Source organism: Cetorhinus maximus, unplaced genomic scaffold (assembly GCF_964194155.1).
Source record: "Cetorhinus maximus unplaced genomic scaffold, sCetMax3.hap1.1 HAP1_SCAFFOLD_2384, whole genome shotgun sequence".
Taxonomy (NCBI): Eukaryota; Metazoa; Chordata; class Chondrichthyes; order Lamniformes; family Cetorhinidae; genus Cetorhinus; species Cetorhinus maximus.
In genome coordinates, this window is record NW_027598323.1 from 8,123 (window position 1) to 20,597 (window position 12,475).

The 12,475-nt window shown below is 50.7% G+C and overlaps 1 protein-coding gene across 1 annotated transcript; it reads left to right on the plus strand.

Annotated features, from left to right (window-relative positions):
* Positions 1-345: 345 nt before the first annotated feature.
* LOC144677312 (scavenger receptor cysteine-rich domain-containing protein DMBT1-like) lies at positions 346-12,157 on the plus strand (the record flags this gene model as incomplete). Its single annotated transcript, XM_078537449.1, has 4 exons — positions 346-651; positions 5,870-6,187; positions 10,873-11,175; positions 11,739-12,157. Coding segments are annotated over 4 exons (1,346 nt in total), but the record flags the coding sequence as incomplete, so codon positions are not given.
* Between the last annotated feature and the right edge of the window lie 318 nt (positions 12,158-12,475).

Here is a 12,475-nt window from a genome sequence, read left to right on the forward strand (position 1 = left end):
CATCTGTCTATTTATCTGTCTATCCATCTGTCTATCCATCTGTCTATCCATCTGTCTATTTATCTGTCTATTCATCTGTCTATCTATCTGTCTATCCATCTCTCTATCCATCTGTCTATTTATCTGTCTATCCATCTGTCTATTTATCTGTCTATCCATCTGTCTATCCATCTGTCTATCCATCTGTCTATCCATCTGTCTATTTATCTGTCTATTTATCTGTCTATCCATCTGTCTACCTATCTGTCTAGATTTCGTATCTCTGACAATGCCCCGTTTTTTCGGCTGCTTATCCCACGTGTTTTTACCGGAATAATGCTTTTCCCCATCTGATTCCTGGTACAGATTACCTCGTGACGCCGGATATCAGTGTGAGCGGGGATTCCAGCAGGTTAATGAAAGGACAGTCCGTTGAGATCCTGTGCGAGGCACCCAACTACTTCTCGGGAGCCAAGTTCTACCTGTACAAGGACAACGACCAGAACTTCATCAGCACGACTATTGCTTCCTCGCGCCTGGTCCGCTCCCACTTCAAACTTCACCACATCACGAAAGAGGACCAAGGCAACTACTCCTGCTCGTACCAGGCAGACATCGTTGGAAAGCACTTCAACTCCTCCCGCAGTGACCCCATATACCTTACGGTGATCGGTGAGTAGCGCTGAGCACCACTGGCTGCTCCTTATTCCATGTGGGCGTCTCTGGCTGGGACAGGGGTTTTCCAGGATCTTGACTCTGCGACAGTGAAGGGAACGGCCGATATATTTCCAAGTCGGGATGGTGAGTGGCTCGGAGGGGAACTTCCAGGTGGTGGTGTTCCCCGTGTGTCTGCTGCCCTTGTCCTTCTAGGTGGTAGAGGTCATGGGTTTGGAAGGTGCTGTGGAAGGAGCCTTGGTGAGTTCCTGCAGTGCATCTTGTAGATGGTACACACACTGCTGCCACTTTCCGTCGGTGGTGGAGGGAGTGAATGTTTGTGGATGAGGTGCCGATCAAGCGGGGCTGCTTTGTCCTGGATGGTGTCGAGCTTCTTGAGTGTTGTGGGAGCTGCACCCATCCAGGCAAGTGGGGAGTATTCCATCACACTCCTGACTTGTTCCTTGTGGATGGTGGGCAGGCTTTGGGGGAGTCAGTGGGTGAGTGACTCTCCGCAGGATTCCCAGCCTCTAAGCTGCTCTTGTAGCCACAGTATTCATATGGCTGGTCCCAGTTCAGTTTCTGGTCAATGGTAACCCCCCCAGGAGGTTGTTGGTGGGGGATTCAGCGATGGTAGTGCCATTGAAAGTTCAGGGGCGATGGGCCGCACTTTCTGGTGTTGGAGATGGTCATTGCCTGGCACTTGTGTGTGGCGCGAGTGCTACTTGTCAGCACAAGTCCGGATATTGGTCCAGGTCCTGCTGCATTTGGACATGGACTGCTTCCGTATCTGAGGAATCAGATGCAGGACAGAGCAGGTAAGGACAGCAGGTTTCCTTCCCTAAAGGTATGAGTAAAGTAAGTGGGTTTCGATGACAATCATCGTGATAGAAATGATGGCAGCAGTTCAGCCATTTCATGCAGTTGCAAAAACACCTTCATACCGAATTGGCTGCAGTAAGTACTGTCCAATACGTGGAACATGTATGTTAGATTGTTCGATATAGTGCCCCAATATTAATATTCAGTTGCCTTGGCATCAGCGGGAGTGAAGAGACTGAGGGGGGGGCATTAGAAAGCGTGAGCATAGGGACATATGGCCTAGGAGGCTGGAGTAAGTCCTTTGAACCTGCAACACCACTCAAAAGATCATGGTTCAACTGGTCATTTCCCACTTTCCTGTCTTCCCCCCACCCCACCCCCCGTTAATGTTTGACCCCCTCGCATCATAAAAAACGATGTAACTCAGCCTTGAATAAATGTTGACGCCCAGCCTCCACTACCTCCTGTGGAAGAGAACTCTACTTTCTCTCAGAGAGAGGAAACAACACCCCCTTTTCTCTGTAATTGACAGAGAGACCCTAGTGTTCTTGAAACATGTTCCCTCATTCTAGTTTCCCAGATGAATGGAAATATTCTCCCAGTATCCGCTCGCTCCAATTCCCTCAAGACCTTCCATGTTTCAATAAGATCTCCCCTCGTTCTTCTGATTTCCCATGGATCTCCGTTTAACCTTTATCCCCGGATAGTCATTAGCATAGTTGCAGACTTCAGGAGGGCAAGGCTCCTGGACCTGGTGGACCACACCCTATGATCCTAAAGGGAATGACTGCAGAGATAGTGGCTGGATTGGTTGCAATCTTGCAAAGCTCCACCTAGATTCTGGTAAGTCCCCAGCGGATTGGAAAGCCGAAAGTGTGAGACTTGCTGAGAAAATATATTCTGTTGAAACATTTCATCTTGCGCCCAACAGGACATTTGCCCTGAGGAGTGCGAGATGTAAAGAATGGATAACATGTCTTTATTTTCAGCAACATGTTCAAGTTCTGTATCGCCAAACGGCTATTTGTAACACAACTAATACGGAAAGGAGGGAGGCTGAGAGCAGGGAACTGCAGGCCAGTTAGTCTTAACAGCTGGGGAAATGCGAAATCCATGACTGAGTAGGCACGCCTTTAGATAATCATAATGCAATCCGGGAGAATCAACAAGATTTTGCGAAAGGGAGATAGTTTTTGAAAAACGAATTGGAGCACTTTAAGAATGTAACAAACAGGGGCGGTAAAGGGGAACCAGTAGATGTGGTGACCTTGGATTTTGATAATGTGCCTGATAAAGAGCGCAATGTAAAAGACCATGGGGGCAGAGGGTGATATATTAGCATGGATAGGAGATTGGCTGACTAACAGGAAACAAGGGAGTCCGGACAAATGGACCATTTTCTGGTTGTCAAACCATAACTCGTGGAGCACCGCAGGGATCGTTGCTGGGGCCTCAGCTATTTACAATCGATATGAATGACTTGGATGGAGGGACTGACTGTATTGCAGCCAAAGCTGCTGAGGTTAAAAACAGACTGAAACGAAAAGTCTGCGAGGGTTAGGTGAGTGGGCAAGACATTGGCAAACGGAGTACAAAGTGAGGTTGTCCATTTTAGAAGCAGAATGGAGAAGCAAAACATTACCAAAATAGAGAGAGGTCGCAGAATGCTACTGTACAGAGGGAACTTGGTTTCCTAGTCCGTGAATCACACAAGGTTAGCATGCAGCTATAGCAGATAGGAAGTCAACGGGAAGGCCAGCAGTTATTGACCGAATTGCTCACACCGCTGTCAGAGACGGAGTTCCAGGATTTTGACCCAGCGGCAGTGAAGGAACGGCTGATTATATATCCAAGTCAGGACGGTGAGTGGCTTGGAGGGGGACTTCCAGGTGGTGGTGTTCCCCATGTGTCTGTTGCCCTTGTCCTTCTCGATGGGATTGGAAGCTGCTGCCTCAGGAGCCTTGGTGGGTTCCTGCAGCACATCTCGTAGACGTTGAGGGTTGGGGATTCGGCGATGGTCACGTCATTGAATGTCAAGGGGCGATGGTTAGATTCTCTCTTGTTGGTGATGGTCATTGCCTGGCACTGATGTGGCACAAATGTTACTTGCCCTTTATTGCAAGGGGGAATGAGATATAAATGTCGGGAAGTTTTGGTATAACAGTACAGGGCGTTGGTGAGACCACACCTGGAGTATTGTGTACAGCCTTGGTCTCCTTGCCTGAGGACGGGTATACTTACATTGGGAGCAGTGCAGAGAATTTTCACTAGGCTGCTTTCTGGGATGAAAGGGTTGTCTTATGAGGAAAGGTGGAGCACGTTGGGCCTATACTCATTGGGTTTTAGAAGAATGAGAGGTGATCTGTTTGATGCACATGGTATCCTGCGGGGGCATTGACAAGGTAGACACCGGGAGGTTTTTGCCTCCCGCGGGGGTGTCGAGAAGCAGGGGGCACGGTTTAACATTAACGGGTCTCCCGTTTAAGACGGAGGTGAGGAGGAATTGCTTCTCTCAGTTAGTCTCTGGAATTCTCTTCCCCAGAGGGCACAGGAGGCTGGTTGACTGAATATATCCAACGCTGAGTTAGACCAGATTTTTGGATGGCAAGAGAGTCAAGCATCATTGTGGGGTGGGTGGGGGTAGGGCGGGGGGTGTGGTGGTGTGAGGGGGGCAGGCAGGAAAACGGAGTTAAGGCCACAAGCGGATCAGCCATGAAGTCGGCTCGATGGACCGAATGGCCTGCTCTGTTTCCAGTTCTTGCCTTCTTGATGATGAAGGGTGAATTGAGCAGACCGATGGAAGATGGGATCGAATTTGGAGACGTGTTCGGTGCTGCGGTTGGGAGGGACTAACACAGGAAGACAATATATGATGAATTGTACGAGGCTGAGCGCCTGGTGGGAGGATACACCTTGCTGGTCAAATTCACGTACCTTTGAAGGTGGCCCATTGTGTTGATAAAGCAATTGAAAGCAAATATGGGTCGCATAGGTAATAGGGGCAGGAGGAGGCCATTCTGCCCCTTGAGCTTGTTCTGCCGTTCAACTAGGTCAGGGCTGATCATCTACCTGAACACAATTGCCCCGCATTAATCCCATATCCATTGATGTCATTGGTACCTGGACATCTATCAACCTCAGCCTTGAACATACTCGATGACTGAGCTTCCTCAGCCCTCTGGGTTAGAGAATTCTAAAGGCTTACCACCCCCCCCCCGAGTGAAGAAATTCACCTACATCTCAATCCTAACGGCCAACCCCTTGTTCTGAGACTGTGTCCCCTGGTTCTAGACACCCGCCCTCCCTAGCAAAGAGGGAATCATCCTTCCTGCATCATTGAATGTGTTAAGTGTGTTAGTATAGCGTGTTGAACTGCTATTACCGCATTCTGCTATCTTACCTTTACGCGCTATCAGCACCTTCTTTAGCCTTTAACACTCCCTTTGCGTTGTGTCCATGACATCTTTATCAATATGTCCTGAGCTCCCCCCTTGATCCCTGTAAGAATGTTGGGTCCCTCAATGAGAACACCTCTCGCTTCTAAACCCTATGGAGCACATGCGCCGACTCCTCAATCTCTCCTTACGAGGCAATCCCGCCATCCCAGGAATTCGTCCGGTGGCCCCTCGGCCGCACTCCCTCGATGGCAATTACATCCTTCATAAGAAGTGTTGAGATGAGCGCTTGAAAAGCCGTAGCAGGTGCTGGAAAAATGGGGTTAGAATAGTTAGGTGTATGATGGCTGGCATGGACATGATGGGCTGAAGGGCCTGCTTCTGTGCTGCATAACTCGATGGTAAGGAGGCCAAAGCTCTAGGCAATACTCCAGGTGTGGTCAAGCCAAGACACAATTGTGTCTCTGCACAAATGCAGCAAAACATCTGCAATTGCGACTCGAATCCTCTTGTGATAAAGACCAACATGCCAATTCCCTTCCTCAGTCCCCTTACTTGCACCGTACTTCCTGTCATATAGTGACCAGAACTGTCTCCAGCACTCTAGTTGCAGTATAACTCGTGTTTTCCACCCCACCCAACTTCTGTACTAGGGATAAGGCGAAATAGGGGCAGATTTTGGATTCATCTCAGTCAGAGCTGCCCATCCCTTGAACATTTCAAGCAACCATACTGTAGGAGTCACATGTAGGCCAAACCCAAAGCGCATGTCCTTCCCTAAAGGCTATTAGGATTTTGCAACAATTGCTGATAGACGGTTAACAGCAACGAGGCCAGCTTTAGAATTGCAGATTTATTAGTTGAGTATCAATCCCCACTGGCTGCTGGTGAACTCACGTCCACCAGACCACTAGCCTGGGACTTTGGGATTACTAGCCCAGTGATGTTACCGTTACACCACCATCTCCCCAGAGGGCTAATTTCCAACTGGCCGGGCTAACGTGTTTCCTCTCTTGCAGATGACGTGGCACTCCGCTTAGTCAACGGAGAGAACGACTGCTCGGGCACCGTTCAGGTGTACTACAACGCAACCTGGGGTTCGGTGTACGGCGAATTCTGGGGCATCACGGACGTGCAGGTGGTCTGCAGGCAGCTTGGCTGCGGTTTTGCCAAGGGGCAAATGGACCCGTCGCAGTTCGCCGACATCCAGAAACCCATCTGGCTGAGCATGGTCCAGTGCAGCGGCGCCGAGGCCCACCTGTGGGTCTGTCCGGCGAGAGCCTGGATCAGCGGGATCAGCTGCGATCGATTGAACGGGGCTACTGCCACCTGCTCTGGTAATGCCCGCGCGTACGGGGTCGTTTTGGCCTTTTCCTGCTCCCAGTATTAAAATGAATCGAGCACATGCACACACATACACATAACACTCCCAGCGATGCCTGCTTAGTTCCGACACTGCCAACAGACCTCAGGAACCATGTAATGCATTGGAAATTAAAATTCCCTCAAAAGTTGCCCATAATGCGAATTCTACAAAAAAAAACTCACAGAATATATTTCAGCAAAACTGGAGTACAGGAGTCATTGCATCCATCCACCCAGCATCATTTTATATCCACAGTCATAGTCAGCCACTGCAGATGCTTATGTACATACGTAAGCAGTGTTATTTTACACAAGTTCCTGTGCGCGAGTGTCTACACTTGCCCTTTAAGCGTGCTGGGCCGCTAGTCACTAGCGATGGTGCGGAATGTACAATCTGGGCGGGCGAATGGAGTGGTGGATGTGCTGGGGGTGGGGGTGGGAGTGAGGTCCGGTTCCCCTTCCAAGTCACTCGCCCTCGAACGATATCGGCCGTCCCCTTCGCTGCCTCTGGGTCCAGACCCTGGACTTCCCTCCCTCCCTCACCGCGCTGAGGGTGTGTACCCACGCCCCCGCAGAGGCTCCAGAAGGCAACTCACCAGCACCTTCTCAAGGTCCTGCGAGGGATGGGCAACAAAGCGCTAAACCCGGCCAGCGACAGCCGCACCCCATGAACGAAAATGCGAAAAAGTTGGGGGGTGGGGTGCAGGTCTGCTCAACGCTGGGACGGTCTTGATAGGCCGAATGCTCCCCCCCACCCCGCCCCAGCTCGGGTTGTTTTGTGTGTGCGCGAAACCGTCTCCTGGGGTCCACCCTTGATTCACCCCTTGAACATAAAGCTGGGGTCTTGGGGGTTGGGGGTGGGGATCGGTCAGTTTTCAGGCAATGGGAATTGGTCAATATCTACGAGGGAGACATGGAAGTATCTCTCCGGGGTTAGAGAGGGAGACAGACGATCGGCAATATACGTGGAGAGAATGACCAAGTCCCGGAGAGATCGGAAAATCACAGAATCACTGAATCACACAGTGCAGAAGAGGCCCTTCGGCCCATCGAGTCTGCACCGACACGTGAGAAACACCTGACTTACCTACCTAATCCCATTGACCAGCACTTGGCCCCATAGCCTTGAATGTTATGATGATGCCAAGTGCTCATCCAGGTACTTTTTAAAGGATGTGAGGCTAACCCGCCTCCACCACCCTCCCAGGCAGCGCATTCCAGACCCTCACCACCCTCTGGGTCAAAATGTTTTTCCTCACATCCCCCCTAAACCTCCTGCCCCTCACCTTGAACTTGTGTCCCCCTTGTGACTGACCCTTCAACTAAGGGGAACAGCTGCTCCCTATCCACCCTGTCCATGCCCCTCATAATCTTGTACACCTCGATCAGGTCGCTCCCTCAGTCTTCTCTGCTCCAACGAAAACAACCCAAGTCTATCCAACCTCTCTTCATAACTTAAATGTTTCATCCCAGGTAACATCCTGGTGAATCTCCTCTGCACATCCTCCAGTGCAATCACATCCTTCCTATTATGTGGTGACCAGAACTGCACACAGTACTCCAGCTGTGGCCTCACCGAGGTTCTATACAACTCCAACATGACCTCCCTACTTTTGTAATCTATGCCTCGATTGATAAAGGCAAGTGCTGCATATTCTTTTTTCACCACCCGACTAACATATCCCTCTGCCTTCAGAGATCTATGGACACACATGTCAAGGTCCCTTTGTTCCTCAGAACTTCCTAGTGTCATGCCGTTCATTGAATACTTCCTTGTCAAATTACTCCTTCTAAAGTGTATCACCTCACACTTTTCAGGGTTAAATTCCATCTGCCACTTATCAGCCTGAGATGGCGGCATAGTGATAATATCAGTGGACCCGTGATACAGGGGCCTCAGACTAATGTGCAAGGGACATGGGTTATACAGACTGATCCTCAACGCCCACCTCCCTCCACCACCCCCCCAACCCAATTTAAGCATGGGAGAAGCTAAGGAGTCAACCCTACATGAACTACCTAGACCGTTCCAAGCAATTGAACCCAGGCAGTTGGCGGCCTAATGGTCATCACACTAGTCATGTGACTAGTTGAGTTAAGTGATGTGGAGGGTAGGCAGGCTTTGGGGAGTCAGGAGGGGAGTTACTCGCGGCAGAATTCCCAGCCTCTGACCTGCTCTTGTAGGCACAGGGACATAGGGATGCAGGAACAGGAGTGGGCTATTCAGCCCATCGAGCCTGATCCTGCGATGTGCTGGCCCTGCAGAGGGTCCAGAAGAGGTTCACGAGAATGATCCCAGGAATGAAAGGCTTAACATATGAGGAAACGTTTGAGGACTTTGGGTCCATACTCGACGGAGTTTAGAAGGATGAGGGGGGATCTGATTGAAACTTACAGAATACTGAAAGGCCTGGATAGAGTGGGCGTGGGGAAGATGTTTCCATTAGTAGGAGAGACTAGGACCCGAGGACACAGCCTCAGAGTAAAGGGAAGACCTTTTAGAACAGAGATGAGGAAAAACTTCTTTAGCCAGAGAGGGGGTGAATCTATGGAATTCATTGCCACAGAAGGCTGTGAAGGCCAGGTCATTGAGTGTATTTAAGACCGAGATAGATAGGTTCTTGATTGGTAAGGGGATCAAAGGTTACGGGGAGAAGGTGGGAGAATGGGGTAGAGAAACTTATCAGCCATGATTGAATGGCGGAGCAGACTCGATGGGCCGATTGGCCTAATTTCTGCTCCTATGTCTTATGTCCATCATTGGATTATCTCATGGCTGATCATCTACCTCTCCGCCACTTTCCCACACTATCTTCATAAGCATCGATGTCATTAGTCTCCAGATGTTCGCTCTTGGTCGTGGCCAATGATTGAGCTTCCACAACCCTCTTGGCTGGGAATCCCAAAGATTCACCCCCCACCCCATCTGAGTGAAGAAATCCTTCCTCACCCCAGCCCATTACCCTGACATTCTGTCCCTCCCCAGTTCTAGGCTCAACAGCCAAATTGAGCATCCAATCTTCATCCACCCTGTCACGCCCTGTAAGATTTTCCTAGGTTTGAGTGAGGCTACCCCTCATCCTTCGGAACTCCAGGGAATACAGACCCTGTCCCCCCCCAATCTCTCCTCATAAGAAATCCCAACACCCCAGCGATTAATCTGGTGTACCTCCATTGTGCAGGATTTATGTGGGGGTGGGGTTCAGCTCAGTTTCTGGTCAATGGTAACCACCCTCACCCCCAGGATGTTGATAGTTGGTAACTCAGCGATGGTAATGGTATTGAATGCCAAGGGGAGATGGTTAGATTCGCTCTTGTTGGAGATGGCCATTGCCTGGCACTTGGGCGGCCTGAAGGTTACTTGCCACTGGTCAGCCCAAGCCTGAATGTTGTCCAAGCTTTGATGGAGATCGGCACAGGGGTTTGGGGCTAGAAAACTGAGGCGCCATTTTGTCACTTGCACGGCCGGGAAATGGCGCAATTTTCCCATCTAAGACCCCTTGGACACCTTGCAGTAACGTCCCTCTGCATTGGATGATGCTGGCAGCTAGCACAGGGTGATTCTTTGGAATTCTCTACCCCAGAGGGCTGTGGAAACTCAGTCAGTGAGCACGTTCGAGAGAGAAGTCGATGGGTTTCTGGGGACCAGTGACGTCAAGGGATATGGAGGTAGCGCGGGAAAGTGGCGGAGAGGTCGATGACCTGCCAGGAGTCAATTCAATGGCGGAGAAGGCTCGATGGGCTGAATGGCCCACCCCTGTCCCTGTGTCCCTCTGTCCCTGTGTCTACAAGAGCAGGTCAGAGGCTGGGAATTGTGCAGCGAGTAACTCACCTCCTGACTCTTCCCCAAAGCTTACCTGCCTCCTACATCGCTTAACTCAATTGGTTGCATGACTAGTGAGTGGAGCAGAAGGCCACCATCGGCCTGGGTTCAGTTGCTTGGCACCATAAGAGACCATAAGACATAGGAGCAGAAATTAGGCCATTCGGCCCATTGAGTCCGCTCCGCCATTCAATCATGGCTGATAACTTTCTCAACCCCATTCTCCCGCCTTCTCCCTGTAACCTTTGATCCCCTTACCAATCAAGAACCTATCTATCTCGGTCTTAAATACACTCAATGACCTGGCCTCCACAGCCTTCTGTGGCAATGAATTCCATAGATTCACCACTCTCTGGCTAAAGAAGTTTCTCCTCATCTCTGTTCTAAAAGGTCTTCCCTTTACTCTGAGGCTGTGCCCTCGGGTCCTGGTCTCTCCTACTAATGGAAACATCTTCCCCACGTCCACTCTATCCAGGCCTTTCAGTATTCTGTAAGTTTCAATCAGATCCCCCCTCATCCTTCTAAACTCCATCGAGTATAGAACCAGAGTCCTCAAACGTTCCTCATATGTTAAGCCTTTCATTCCTGGGATCGTTCTCGTGAACCTCCTCTGGACCCTCTCCAGGACCCAGCACATCCTTCCCTGAGAGACGGGGGCCCAGAATTGCTCACAATATTCCAAATGTGGTCCGACCAGTCGAGTTAGGTCACGCAGAACACGCAGAATGTCCTATTGGCAAATGGAGGACTGTCCGCCAGTGTGGCAAGGAAGGCCTTCAGTGGTCAAAAGCAAGTCTTTTAGAAGAAACCAAGTCTTGTTTTCTGTCGCCACAGCTCAGCCACCTCCGCCGACGTTGGCAGTATCTGGAAATGGTCTATTCTTCAAGGAAGACACCATCAAGTTTGTGTGTGGGGCGTCTTCCCTGTACAAGGGTGCGCAGATGGCCCTATACAAAATGGGCGAAGAGACGCCAGTCTTAACGGGCGTGATCTCCTCCAGTCAGGGCAACGTGAAGTTCGATCTCGAGCACATTAACAAGAGCCACGAGGGGACCTACTGGTGCAACTACCAGTTGGAGGTGGCGGAGCTGGTCTTTGCGTCCGAGGACAGCGCATTGGTGGAGATCGCGGTCGTAGGTAAGGCCGGCTTTCAGGTGAAAAGAGAGACACGTCGAATCTTTGCACCTTTGGACTCATCAGGACACTTCGCATTACAAGTGGGGGTGGGGGGCGGAGGGGGTGGGAAACAACAATTCGTACCGCATGTGAAGAGTGTGCCGATTGGTTGGCACGTGGGCTCTGATTGGTAGAGAGGCGTTGCCGTGGAGGGCGCCCCAGTGTTGGTGACTGACAGTTAACTGTCGAGTGTTGCTTGAAATTTAAACCAGGCAGCTTGATCCTGATTGGTCAAGGCGACGCCCGAGGAATGAGTCAGTGAATGGCTGTCACTTAGTTCGTCTAGCGTTGTTTGCCTGGCCCACTAGTGCTCCCAATTCGCAGGTACAGGTGCCACGTAAACAGCGAGCTAATCCGTTGAACCGAATAAATGCTTTTTAAAGAAATATAATCCGTTTCCCATCCTTGGAGTTGTCTGCAATGGGCTATGGAACATGCCGAATGGTATAGACCCTCCGATGACTCTTTTTTTTGTGTGTGTTTGGATCGTCAATGTTGCAGTGTTTGTTTTCCCCACTCAACAGAAAATGCTAAACTTCGGCTTGTGGATGGACCCACCTCCTGCTCCGGTAGAGTCGAAGCTTTCTACAATGGCACCTGGGGAACCATCTGCGATTTTGGGTGGGACATTGTCGACGCCCAGGTGGTGTGCCACCAGGTGGGCTGCGGGTTTGGCCAATCGGCCACTCCCGGCGGCCACTTCGGAGAAGGGGCAGGGCCGACCCTGCTGGAGAACGTCCGCTGCAATGGGACGGAGAAGTTCCTGTGGTCCTGCCCGTCGCAGGTCATCATGCCCCGGACCTGTCGCCAGAATAATGACGCGGGCGTGATCTGTTCAGGTAAGGATTTGGCCGGACGATGTCCTTCTGTTGAATGGGAAGTGCCGACAAGGCCAAGGAAGTGGGGGCCCGGATCCTGCGGACGCTGGGAAAACCTGAACTAAAAACGGAAAAGGCTGGGAAATAATTTTTAAAAAAATCTCCGCTGGCGGGAGAGACGGAGTTAACGTTTTGAGTCGGTGTGAATCTCCTTCGTAGCCAGAGAGAAGTAGAAATGTGATGGATTTCACGCTCTGTGGCAAGTGGAGAGAGATAGAAGGTCAGGGATAGGTGGGCGCTCATGATAGATCGATAAAGATGTCAAGGGCGCAATAGAAAGAGGGCGTTAAAGACTAAAGAAGGTGCGGATAGCGGTGTGAAGGCAAGATAGCAGAATGTGGCAACAGCAGGTTAACAGGTTATGCTAACGCTATTGAGTTTGG